This window comes from Rhagoletis zephyria, unplaced genomic scaffold (genome assembly GCF_001687245.7).
Source record: "Rhagoletis zephyria isolate East Lansing unplaced genomic scaffold, Rhagoletis_zephyria_1.1 Rzeph_scaffold_00302, whole genome shotgun sequence".
NCBI lineage: Eukaryota > Metazoa > Arthropoda > Insecta > Diptera > Tephritidae > Rhagoletis > Rhagoletis zephyria.
This window is the reverse complement of record NW_016157386.1, coordinates 132,522-146,905: the sequence shown is the minus strand read 5'-3', so window position 1 is coordinate 146,905 and position 14,384 is coordinate 132,522. Positions and strand designations below refer to the sequence as shown.

General features: G+C 35.3%; 1 protein-coding gene across 1 annotated transcript in view; it reads left to right on the top strand.

The window, feature by feature from the left end:
- The window catches only part of LOC108358837 (indole-3-acetaldehyde oxidase-like), a 95,191-nt gene that overhangs the window by 50,563 nt on the left and 30,244 nt on the right, over positions 1-14,384 (top strand). The window contains exons 4-6 of the mRNA XM_017610329.1: positions 6,548-6,781; positions 6,844-7,285; positions 7,541-8,890. Of these exons, the coding sequence (XP_017465818.1) occupies positions 6,548-6,781; positions 6,844-7,285; positions 7,541-8,890 (2,026 nt within the window). The remainder of the gene's footprint in view (positions 1-6,547; positions 6,782-6,843; positions 7,286-7,540; positions 8,891-14,384) is intronic.

Below are 14,384 nucleotides of genomic sequence, written 5' to 3'. Positions count from 1 at the left end.
ACAAGAACTGGTAAAATTTTTTGTAATACAATTTTCCGGTTACAAAATCTTTGGTAACGAAGAAATTTTGAGAACAGTCCGTTGCTAACTATAAACAACGACGCACTGGATAAAGTTAATACATTCAAATACCTAGGAATAATTTTCGACGATAAACTAAAACAAAAAAAAAATGGATTCTATATTTTCAATTGAAGCTCTAGCAATATGTACATCAGTAAAAACTGCAATTAATTCCACACAAAAGATTTTGCGTGATGCGCCTACAAACACACAGACAGACAGACCAAAATTCTAACAAATGTTTATTTGGCTTCTGCTGATCTAATAAACCCCCAATTAATTTTTCTTTAATATCTATTATGTAAGGATATCGGCCTGTTACAATTTTATTATTCTCAAATACTCTCGTTTGATACCCATATGGCAACACTTAAGTTATCTTAGCAATTTAACTGAATTAAATTGTTTAAGTAAGTGGCAACCCGCTTTAAAAATATTTTCGAAAGTAAGCTTCTTAAACTTCTTTAGTTTAATATCCGTATTGTAATGTTTTATTTATTTTACTAATTTAAAGTCGAACAGGTGGCAGATCCCTTAAAAATATTTTCGCCATTTAAATTTCATAGCCTCTTTAGTTGGATTCCAATATTGCCATATTTAATTTATGCTATCAATTAAATTAAATTAAGGTTTTCAAATAGGTGGCAACCTTCCACTAAAATATTTTCAGCTGTAAGCCCTTGTAAACCTCTTTCTTTTGACAGCCATATTGCAATATTTACTTTACCGTATCAATGGACCTAAACTGAAATTTTAAACACAGGTGGCAACTCTCAAATTTTTTTCTCCTATCCTATCCATCGGTGAAAACTGTATTCATTTCCATGCATTAGTTTTCGAGTGATGCGCATATAAATATACAGACAGACAGAGTCAAAAATTCTAAAAATTTTTTATTTGGCTTCTGTAGCTCTAATAAAAATTCCAAAATATGAATTTTTCTTTAATATCTATAAGGTACAGATATCGGCCTGTTACAATTTTATTATAAGTATAGATATAGATTTCATTTATTTTATCAATTTATAATACAATACAATTTTTCAAACAGGTGGCAACCCTCCCTAAAAATATTTTCGGCAGTAAAATTTCCTAAACCTCTTCAGTTTAATATCCATATTGCAATATTCAATTTATCTTATAAATTAAATTAAATTAAAATTTTCAAACAGGTGGCAACTCTAAGAAAAATTTTCGGCTGTAAGCCTTCTTAAGCCTCTTTCTTTTGACGCCCATATTGCAATATTCACTTTTTCTTATCAATTTACTTAAACTTCAATTTTCATACAGGTGGCAACTCTCTAATTTTTTGCCTTTCTATATTTTAAGTTAGACCTCCAGCAATACATCGGTGAAAACTTCATTCAATTCCATGAATTCATTTTCGAGTGATGCGCGTGCAAACATACAGACAGACAGNAAATTTTCGGCTGTAAGCCTTCTTAAGCCTCTTTCTTTTGACGCCCATATTGCAATATTCACTTTTTCTTATCAATTTACTTAAACTTCAATTTTCATACAGGTGGCAACTCTCTAATTTTTTGCCTTTCTATATTTTAAGTTAGACCTCCAGCAATACATCGGTGAAAACTTCATTCAATTCCATGAATTCATTTTCGAGTGATGCGCGTGCAAACATACAGACAGACAGACAGACAAAAATTCTAAAAAATGGTTGATTTGGCTTCTGGTGCTGTAAGAAAGACCTCCCACATTAATTTTTCTTTAATATCTATAATGTGCAGACATCGACCCGTTACAATTTTATTATATGTATAGATATATTATCAAAATTCTATTGTTATTTCATTACATATATAAACCCATGCTCTTGAAAATAAAATTTATTAGATATTTGCAGGGTTCGTATTTGCACACACATTCTCTGCTCACACACACGCAAGAAACACCCCTGAAGGAAATTGCGCTAGTTCAGAACTAGCTCATTAAGAGGCGGTACTGGTTCTCGATCTATCCCAACGCAACGTTTTCAACTGTTTCTTTTTACATGGCGATGTCCTACGAAGTGGAAATTGTCACCTCTGCAGAACTTTGGAAATAGTTCTGAACTGGTTCCATTTTCGACAGTTCTGGGCCAATAAGTTTTTTTATGGGAAAACATTTTTAAACCAAATTACTGGATATTTTTTCTTTTCTGAACTTTTTCCGTTTTGGACAGATCTGCGACAATAGGTGGTTTATGAAAAAAATGTTGGTTATCAGATTTTTTGATATTTTTTAATTTTTTCTGTTCTTTTACAGATTGCATTTTATTTATTTATTTTATTCTTTTATTTTAATTATATTAGATTTGATTAATTTCTCTTAAATTTTTAAGCGGAACTCAACAATTTAAATTTATTAAATCTGAAAATCACAACCGCCTCCACCGCGATTTGAACTCGCGACCAACGATGTTGGAGTCGGAGGTTTTCCCGCTGAGCTATTTTAGTATTGTACGAGGAGTGAGAATTTGTGCATTTACTTCTCAACAGAGCGCAACTACCACACCAAAAGTTTCAACTGTCCCCCCCTGCAGCCGTTTTGCACTAGTTCGGAGATAGTTCTGAAATGTATAGAGCGGAACTAGCGTTTTAACAGACTGTCTCTAAATTTTACTGCAGGGACGTTAAACTTGCATTCACTGCTTGTACACATGTGTGTGCTTAAGTGGAAAACAAACTCTGCTCACAGAAAAGTATGTGCTGTTTCCCAGTGGGAAATAGTGGAATAGTAATCGAAAAAATAATCAGTAAAACAACCCTTTTCACATTCGAAAACGCATTTTTTCCCTAGGGCGATGTCCTAAGAAAAATGGGGCATTCAATTTTGCATTACCTAGAACCGAGAAATGAATGTGTTCTAATATGAAATTTTTGGAGCTTTTTGAATACAGTATATTTTGCTTAGCTGCCCATCCTTCTTTGCGCGAAAAACTTGTGCGCTGAACCGAAAAAAGCACTTAAGCAAATTTTCTTTACTACTTCAATGAGGAAGGTATCCGAATCCCTATGAAACCAAATAACCACGTGGAAATTACTGCAAGCGAAATTTTCCGAATGGTATCTAATTATTAACTACATATTTAAAATGATAGCCGTTTTCGTTATTCTGCGAGATGAGAAAAATAAATAAAACCTTATAAAATTAGGGTAAGTATAGGGCCAGTGCAGGTAAACGTAATACTTTCTTTGATAATTGATAATAGTTTCAAATTTGTAAGGCAGGTATCGCTAATGTGCAGGTATGTTGAATGCATCTATCGGAGCAGTTTCTTTATAAATGTTAAAAATAATGCCGCTGATGCGCATTTTGGGGTAGGTATCTTAAATGTGCACTTAAGCATAAAGGCAGCAAAGCAAAATATACTGATTAGAATGCTAATTACATAGTCAGCAGTAATATAATCGAGAACTCATAAGAAATACATTATATTATTTATCANAATGGTATCTAATTATTAACTACATATTTAAAATGATAGCCGTTTTCGTTATTCTGCGAGATGAGAAAAATAAATAAAACCTTATAAAATTAGGGTAAGTATAGGGCCAGTGCAGGTAAACGTAATACTTTCTTTGATAATTGATAATAGTTTCAAATTTGTAAGGCAGGTATCGCTAATGTGCAGGTATGTTGAATGCATCTATCGGAGCAGTTTCTTTATAAATGTTAAAAATAATGCCGCTGATGCGCATTTTGGGGTAGGTATCTTAAATGTGCACTTAAGCATAAAGGCAGCAAAGCAAAATATACTGATTAGAATGCTAATTACATAGTCAGCAGTAATATAATCGAGAACTCATAAGAAATACATTATATTATTTATCACGCATGTAATGCATTACTACTTTTCCGACTGGGTTGTTATTAATGTTATTATTATGTTTTTTTTTAAGACAATTCAATAAAAAAGTGATATGTTGTTTGTTTTTTATATGACAGAAAACATATTAAAAAATTATTTTAAGATTTGGGTTAGAATTCGAAGTGTATAAGTTTATCTACGCAAGGCACACACATGTGCGTGTGCTTTATATAAATAAAAATAAAGTACACACATGTGCCCGTGCATTTTACCAAACGGAAATCCATGTGATGTGAGCAAGTTTTTAATTTTTTATATGCACAGAACACGTGTATGAGCGTAAAATGTTAGGATGTGCTGCGCATGTGTGTGCAAATACGAACTCTGGATATTAACTAAAATGCACGCATTATTGATAATAGTGTAGGATAACTACTTAAATTGTTTGCTAACCCTAGAATACTAATGTTCGTCGATTCGACGACTACTACTTTTATTTTACTAATTATTTATTTACTGAGTGGTTTGACTGCGGCCGGCGGCCACTGTAGTGGTAAGCAGTGGGCGCTTCCACTGCGCAGGGCCAGGGTTCAAGCCTTGGTCAAAGCAACATCGCAAAAAATGTAGAAAAAAGGTTTTTTCTTAACAACGGCCTCGACAGGCAATGGCAAACCTCCGAGTGTATTTCTGCTATGAAAAACTCATAAAACTACAATCACCGTTCGGAGTCGGCGTAAAATTGTAGGTCCCTCCTCTTTGTGTGACAACATCAAGGCGAACGCCACAAATAGGAGAAGAAGCTCGGACAAACACTAACATACATAAGGCCAGTATGCAGGTCTCAAGAAAAGGGTCAAGAAAAAAATGCCATTATTTCGTGTGTGTGCCCAAGAAATTTTAACATCTGATACTGTTGCCTCACTCTTTCCTCAAGAAATAATGGAACGGGCATATATTTCTGTTNAACGCCACAAATAGGAGGAGAAGCTCGGACAAACACTAACATACATAAGGCCAGTATGCAGGTCTCAAGAAAAGGGTCAAGAAAAAAATGCCATTATTTCGTGTGTGTGCCCAAGAAATTTTAACATCTGATACTGTTGCCTCACTCTTTCCTCAAGAAATAATGGAACGGGCATATATTTCTGTTGTAAACATGGGTTGCCTTGTGCTCTTTTTTAACAAAAAATTTTAGAAAACCGTAGTAGAAAGCGTAGCAAATTTCTTAAGAACTGCGTACTGCCTTATGCCCTGTATGCAGCTCTCAAGAAAACGGTCAATAAAAAATTACCATTATTTCGTGTGTGTGTCCAAGGAATTTTGACATTTTTGATACTTCACAGCCTGTTGCCTCACTCTTTCCTCAAGAAATAATGGAACGGGCATATATTTCTGTTGCAAACCTGGGTTGCCTTGTGCTCTTTTTTCACAAAAAACTTTAGAAACCCGTAGTAGAAAGCGTAGCAAATTCCTTAAGAACTGCGTACTGCCTTACGGAAATTTGACTCAAAAAAATTTCTTAGCCATTTCTTGTACGTCATTTTATATGAAGTTTTTGCTTTTCTTGAGAGCTGCATACATAGAGTGTTTTTTTTTGTAACTGCTCGCCGAAACAAAGTTGAGACTTGTGTATCATGTGCAAAATTAATTTCTAACTAAAGTTTTGCTGTTTTTTATATTACTATGAATATAATTTGTTAATTTTTGCCTTATATTGATCTTGTTTGTGAAGTCCAGTGGAAAATTTAGTCCTTTTTGATACGCTTATATAAAATAGCTAAAATAGAAGCGTGTGAGAAATATACTGAATAAACAATATTTTTGAGTTTTATGAACCTAAAAGTTGTTTCATTATTAAGGTCAAACATCAAATTTATAAGTGTAATAATATGTATGACATTTAGTTTCCTTTTGTTTTTTAAACAACAGGGTTTTAACAAGACATCGTCTAATAGACGATCATTAGTACTAACGAATGTAAAGTATGGTTAGTACTCTAGGGTTAAAATTAAATTACAACGTGACGATTTTTACTGGGAGGGCCCCCTCCAAAGAATTTGTCACGGGCCTCAGAGGGTATAGTTACGCCACAGGCGATGAGGTCTAGTTCATTTGCAGAATGTTTTCTGTAGGTTCCAGCAACGTTGAATATTTAGCAATTGTCATTAAAACAATGATGAACAGCAGCACACAATTGATACGCATACTTTCTTGTGGAAAAGGAAAAGGAGCATAATTCTTGCGTGTCGGTTATTCGCGAAAACAGTTTATCACATCTTTTAGGGTAGAAGTAGTATTTCTTATTTCTGAAACCTCGTTTAAGTCATTCACAACAACATTTAACGGAAGAGGAAGTGTTTTTCTTGTTGTTGGGTTTTTCCATCCTGTTCATCACAGAAAGGTAAGAGAAACACAACGCATACATCAAAAATATTGATTTTCAAGAATTCTTTACAATTTCTACGAAAAGTTGTTTTTCCCCATATAAAATACATGGAAAACTTTGAGCGCTTTGAGCACTCCCTAATTTTTTTTATTTCAAAATAAAAAATAGGGGTATAGTTTTTTCGGTATAGAACAATCCTAGGGGGTGCGGCATTTAAATTCCGACTTTACTTTCTCACAAGCATTTTTGGACCACTGTAATGTACTTACATGAATATTTATAATTTTCAGACTGGAACACTGGCCGGCAATATTAGTATAAAAAAATTTCACCCAGAGTTCCCCTCGGATATTTTCATAACATTCGAAGCCCTCGATGTCCAGGTTATTATCACAGAAGATGCATCGACACGTAAGACAATACCCATTAAGGAATATCTGGGACTTTCGAACAATAAAATTGCCATCATTGCTTTTGAATTTAAACCCTATCCAAAGGATAAGTTTATCTTTCATTCGTATAAAGTAAGAATGTTATTGAAAATGAGACATTAAAAGCATATATTAACTTCTTAAATAAATTTTAGGTAATGCCTCGAGCTCAAAATGCCCATGCCTATGTGAATGCTGCCTTTTTATTAGACATGGATGTATCTTCGGGGAAAGTTAATCGCGCAAGTATTTGTTTTGGAGGAATACATCCCGATTTCGTTCACGCTACGGCTATAGAGCTTGGCTTAACTGGTCAGAATTTATATGAAAACGTTACCGTGTTAAATGTTTTCAAAAACCTGAAAGTCCAACTTACACCCGATGCCGTTCTTCCGGACGCCTCCCCCGACTACCGCAGAACTCTTGCTGCAGGACTACTTTACAAGAGTTTGCTGAAGATAGTGCCAGCAGACAAGGTGAAGGAACAATATATCAGTGGTGGCAATATACTTCAGCGACCCCTCTCCTCCGGAATGCAAACATTCGAAACAAATGAAAAAAATTATCCGGTTACACAAGCAGTGGAAAAAGTCGAAGGTAAAAAGTATTAGAAAATAAAAAAATATTATTTACATATGTACGTATCGTTAGCTAAAGGTGAAAAGGTGCCAAGTCCATTTTTTTTAATTATTCACGAGAGACGAAAAATCGATATAGTTTGGAATTATCTGTCATTATGCATTAAAAACTAAATTTTGAAACAAAAAAGGACTTGGCACCTTTTTATCTTTAGGTAGCAATATGCATATTTTTACAAACGAACTAGTAACAAACGATTATATTCATATCTAGCTATAATTCAGTGTTCAGGGGAAGCCACCTATATGAATGACACACTTACCTCGTCGAATTCAGTTTATTGCGCGTTTGCTAACGCAACAAAGGTGGGAGCAACTATTGAAGAGATTGATGCCTCCGAGGTTTTGCAAACTCCAGGTGTGATCGCTTTTTATTCAGCCAAGGACATTCCTGGGAAGAATTTGTCCTGCGACCCAACATTTGGTTATGACACCGAAGAGATATTTTGCGGTGGGATTGTCAAATATTACGACCAACCTTTGGGTATGGTTGTAGCTGTCACAAGTGATATTGCAAATCGGGCTGCGAGTAAGGTGAAAGTAACATATTCCAACAGCACTCGAAATATTTTACCCACCACTGCGGATGTGTTTGAAGCAAAAGAATTCAGTCGTATTCACATGATAAAACCTTCGGAACTGGATGAGATACAGATGTCTGAAGCACCGGACATTACTGACAAGGGTATTTTTGAAATTGGTGGGCAGTATCATTTTACAATGGAACCCCAAACTACCATAGCTGTGCCGTTTGAAGAAGGCCTGCAGGTTTGGACATCAACTCAGTGGATGGATCATACTCAATGTGTAATCTCGAAAATGTTGCAAGTTAAGGCAAACGATGTGCAACTCAAGGTTCGACGCCTCGGAGGCGGGTATGGTAGTAAAATTTCACGAGGTAATCAGGTTGCATGCGCTGCTTCATTAGCTGCATATAAACTAAATTGTCCAGCCCGTTTTGTGCAGACCATCGAGTCGATGATGAACTCGAACGGAAAACGTTGGGGTTGCCGTTCAGACTACGAATTCCATATTAAGGCCAATGGTAAAATTGTAGGACTTAAGAATATATTCTATCAGGATGCCGGATGTACACTCAATGAGAACCCTATTAAGGGGCATTCGGTTGGCTGTGCTAAAAATTGCTACCAGCTCACTGATATGAATACTAAAGTTGTTGGCGAGGCTGTTTTAACGGATGCACCAAGTTCCACGTGGTGTCGTGCTCCAGGCTCTGTAGAAGGCATTGCCATGATCGAAAATATTTTGGAACATATTGCGTTTGAAGCCAACATTGATCCAGCTGATGCACGATTAGCCAATTTGAAACCCGGAAATAAAATGGGAGAGTTATTGCCACGATTTATTAAGTCAACTGAATATCGGGAGCGACGAAAGGAGATCGATAATTTCAATAACAATAATCGTTGGATAAAACGCGGACTAGGATTATCCATAATGGAATACCCAGTTTTTCTTTTTGGTCAATATCCAGCCACTGTATCTGTATATCACGTCGACGGTACTGTGGTTATATCACACGGAGGAATAGAAATGGGACAAGGTACATACTATTTATATGAATATACAGCACTTATTGCATATACGAAAATCGAAAAAACCACGAATACCCGTATATGCCTCTTATATACATTTCCTTCTTACATGTATGAAAGGTCCACAAAATAAATGAATTAACATTTTTAGGGCATACATTCAATACCCTTTATCTGCCATTTTCACTAAAATAAGTTGCTAATATAAGTATCGCTCTCTGACTTAACTGTCATTGCTGAGACTAATATTAATCTTACTGGGCGTTGCCGCATGTGCAAATTCACAATTTTCTACTAATACACTCACGTTTTCGAACTTGCGGGGAGAGCCCCGCAGGTAGAGCCCTAGTTCGACTTCCAGAATTTTTCCATGCCAGCAAGTGGTATTTTTAACATGGCGATGTCCTACGAAATCTAAATTATCCAGCTATGCATCTGCACATACCAGTAGAAATACCAGCAGCAGCATTCCTAGCAATGCATATTTTGACTAGTAATATCGATTCATCGATGTTTCGATGCAACGGAGAAATAAAAATCGATGCCAAGAAACATCGATATATCGATGGTTTCATATGTTTCACAATTACTTAGATTCTAGTCACATGTAAAGGAAAACTCAATACTTTTTAATTCCAGCCGATGCAGTCTATGAAAATACCATAGCTCAATTAAAGAAATGCTTAGGTACTGTGGCCCACAGCTTATTTCAAGCAGCGTGAGCTTAGAAGTTCAAGTAATTATAAATTTCAAACTAGACCGAATATTAAAAAAATGTAAATGCAAACCAATAGACCAATGATACTACTATACCAAACTAATTGTATTTATTTTTAAAGATGTGTGTTAAACAATTTTGTAATATAAAAACCAAAAATAGTGCTAGCTACAATATCACAGCTTATTTCAACCAGGCATATTTGGTCGCAGAAGCCATCGTTCTTCATGTAAAATTCTATTTTTTTTTTAAATTTCCCACCATTTTCGTGCGAAGCTATAACATATTAAAAATTTGTTTAACATCGAACTTGATTATAAACAATTTTTTCGAAGATGGGACGACGCACCACCATTGAGCAGCGAGAGTTAGTCCTCAGCCACTTTAAAAATGGACAATCGCACCGGAAAATTGCTGCAATGGTAAATTTAAGTGACTCAACGGTACAATGCATTATATCACGCTTTATGCACGAAAACAGAGTCCATAACAAAGACAGAATCATGCCAAACAAAATTTTCAATGGTTCTGATGAGCGTTATATTTTGCGTAAGATAAGGGGAAACCCAAAGCAAACGGCCCCCAAACTGGCAACTGACATAAGCAATGAGCTGGGAAAGTCAAGCAGTGCGGAACGGTTCGTAGAGTTCTGCGCAAATACGGATTTAATGGTAGAGTAGCACGCAAAAAGCCCTTCATCAGCCAAAAAAATCAACAAAGCCGCCTTCGGNTCCCAAACTGGCAACTGAGATAAGCAATGAGCTGGGAAAGTCAAGCAGTGCGGAACGGTTCGTAGAGTTCTGCGCAAATACGGATTTAATGGTAGAGTACCACGCAAAAAGCCCTTCATCAGCCAAAAAAATCAACAAAGCCGCCTTCGGTTTGCAAAAGAGCATGTTCACAAGGACTCCAGTTCTTGGGACCAAGTGTTATTTGCTGATGAGTCAAAATTTAACATTTTTGGCTCTGACGGCCCGTCGTATGTATGACGCAAGCCAAATGCTGAGCTGCAGAATAAAAATTTGAAGGCGACAGCAAAACACGGAGGTGGACAAGTCATAGTTTGGGCTTGTATGTCGGCAGCAGGTGTTGGTAGCTTGACATTTATAGAAGATACGATGGACAAAACAATGTATCTTAATATTTTGAAAGCGAATCTACTACAAAGTGCGGAAAATCTCGGCATTCGTTCAAATTTTCGGTATTATCAAGACAATGACCCGAAACATAAGTCGGGCATTGGTCAATCGTGTCTTATATGGAATCTGATCCTGATCCGAACGTGATCGAAAATTTATGGGCGATGTTAGATCAAAATATTCGCAGACATGAAATTTCAAGCAAAAACGATCTGAAAAATGCTTTATCCGAAGAATGGGCAAAAATTAGTCCCGAGATAACACGAGAATTAGTCCAGTCGATTCCAAAAAAAATGAAATCGGTAATAGATTAGATAGGAGGACATAAAAACTACTAAAACCTCAAAACTTAAACTAATGCTATATATATATATGTATTCATACTCGATTAGCTGGTTGAAATAAGCTGTGAAATTATAGTTTGCACTATTTTTAGTTTTTTTACTAAAAATTGTTGAAAATGCATCTTTGAAAATAGATGCACTTAATTTGGTANTAAATCGGTAATAGATTAGATAGGAGGACATAAAAACTACTAAAACCTCAAAACTTAAACTAATGCTATATATATATGTATTCATACTCGATTAGCTGGTTGAAATAAGCTGTGAAATTATAGTTTGCACTATTTTTAGTTTTTTTATTAAAAATTGTTGAAAATGCATCTTTGAAAATAGATGCACTTAATTTGGTATTGTAGCAATATTAATATACTAGTTTGCATTGAAATTTGTTTGATATTCGGTTTAGTTTAAAAGCTACAATCACTTAAAGTTCTAAATTCCCGTTGGTTGAAATAAGCTGTGAGCCACTGTACATATGTATGTATTTCACTGTATTTAATTAGACTTCCCTTACCCTTCTTATAAATAGAATAACAATGCATACTGGCGTAAGTTCGCTGGGCCTGAATTTCCAAGGCCTAACTTTGTAGAAATTCTAACGGGAGTCTGGTCCCTTTTACCTCGCTTTTATTAGCTCGGGATGTAACTATGTAATATTGATGCGCCTAAAAGATGCAGAGATTTCCATTCTCAAGTTACATACCTGATGACAGAACGAATGGGATTTGATTTAAACTTCCATCCTTAAAGTAACCTGATGACAGTAAGAATGGAAATTTTAATAGCGAGGTTTTAGTTTTTTTAACTATTATTTTATTAATGATTATGTTACAATTTTTTATACTGGAAGCTACGAGTAAATCAGGGATCCCACTACTTGTACTTATGTACAGATTTGAACATTTTGGCAGGTACAGAGTGATGTTGTTCGGAAATTCTTTTTTTGAGCTTAACTCAAATTTCTAAAGAACACCACTCTCTGACTGCTAAAATGTACAAATCTGTACAAATGTACAAATCGTGCGATCTTCGCTTAAGCTCGAAATTTCTGAAAGTTCCCCTTAATTAGGGATGAACAGCAGAGGTGCACGTAGTCGACGTCGCAGTTTTGTAGCCCATTGAATTGTGCGGTGGCTAAGAATTACCGTAAATTTTTTTGTCCCTTAATAAACATAGTATGTTACCGCATAATTTTGGACCACGTTAACCGATTTCTAAATTCGTTTTTTTAAAGGAAAGATGTTACGCTGATGGTCCCGTACTAATTTGTTTAAATCTGATCATTGGATCATGAAGAAATTAAGATAATCTTACATTTTTATATGAGAATTAAGTCGGTTTTGTTTTTTGCTTAAAAATTACTTATTTGTTTTTTATATACTGCGCAAAGTTTGAAACTTAGATTTACAAGGTTTTTGTTACAGAATGAACTATATTATTATTATATATTACTTGTATGCTTTTTATATACTGCACAAAGTTTGAAACTTAGATTTACAAGGTTTTTGTTAGAGAATGAACTATATTATTATTATACTAGCCAATGCCCGCTTGCTTCGCGGCTCCTTATAAGAACTTTTGCGTTGGCCAATGCAAAAGAGCGTTTAAAAGCAAAAATAGTCTTTAAAGTCAAATTTTTTAGTTTAAGTTGAGACCACTAAAGCGCAGTATCCTCCACTCCAAGAATAGTAACGGTGTGATGCCATATCTATGGTTGAGTGGAAGATCAACCTATCTCGGCAGTCAGTTCAAAAACACCAGATTTTTGTTGAAGAACGCTCTATATCAAAATTCGGTTCAAAAACGCCCTATCTTAAACGAAAATACATTGAAAATGTACTGAGATAGTGCATTTTTGAATCGGCAGCTGAAATACGGCGTTTTTGAACCAAATTCTGAGATAGGGTGATATTCAATAAGATTCTGAAGTAGGGCGTCGTTGAAAAATTTTCTGAGATAGGGTGTTTTCGAACTGGCTGCCGAGATAGGTCGATCTTCCACTCAGCTATCGATATGGAATACTTATCCCTTTTGATGTCATGAACTTTACCGGTGGTCTTATTTCCACCTGTGAGATCTCTGCCAAGCATGCGTAATATTTTTCTGTGATCTTGCAACTACATCATTGGTCCGATGTGTAAACCAATAAAAGCCCTTAAGAGGAAACTCGAGAGCCCAGATGTGCGTTTTCTGTTGTAGGAGGGCCAAGAATCCCCTGTCCCACAGGATGAAAAGTTTTCCCGTACATTAGCTAAATGAGTCGTGTGACCTCTTGAATATCATTCAAATGAAGCAATTGATATGCCTACGATGATCTTTCCTTGTTAGTTCGCTACTTTTACAATTCTTGTTAAATTTATGAACTGATTTCTAGGTAGAAAGATCGCATTTAGGGTGCATAATGGCGTCAGACAAAGGTGCGCTTACACAATTTTGCGGTTTTTCAATGCATACTTAACCCCATCCTTCATTTAGCAATCTGAAACTAAATTCGTATAACTTAAACACAGGGCCAAAGCAGACCAACCACATGGGATTTCTATACATTTCGGCTGCAGCGCCATCCATTGGGTCTATTTTCTGCAAAACCATTGCTTACCTTAAAATGAATACGTATTATGAATTTTAACCTCAACTCCAGTGTCACTCAGCGGGTCAAAAAAATTTTAACGAAATCGGTTAATAAATACGACTTGTATAAATAACTCTACTCCAGCACCGCCTAGCTAGTAGTTTGCTAATAGCATATAACACCGTGCGAGAAAAACCAAAAATTTTAAAACACACGAAAAAATTAATATTTATATTCACAAAACTAGGAGCCAAATATAGTATAACTGCGTTTTAAATTTTTCTCTCTGACGCACTATGGTCAGAGCTGGGTCGTAATGATTCCTTTAGGAATTAAATTACTCCCAATTACAAATTACAAGGAATTGTAATTAGGAATCAATTCCTTCAGTCCACTGCAAAGGAATCAATTACTTTCTCAATTCCTTGAAGTAATTTCAAATGTAATTGTTTTTTTTTTTTAACTCCATTACAAGGAATTTCATATTGTAATTGGAATAAATTACGTGCTAGTAATGTATTTTTTTTTTCAATTCCTTTGAAAGGAATTGAAAATGTAATTGATTTTTTTTTCAATTCCATTACCTGAATTGCAAGAGTACTTTAGTTTTTTCAATTACTCAAAGGAATTGTAAAAGTAATCGAGAAATTGAAAGTTCATTCACGAATGTAAAATGTGGAATTTTTGTTGTGGTCAAAGATTAAAATCGAAAGCACACATTGGACATCT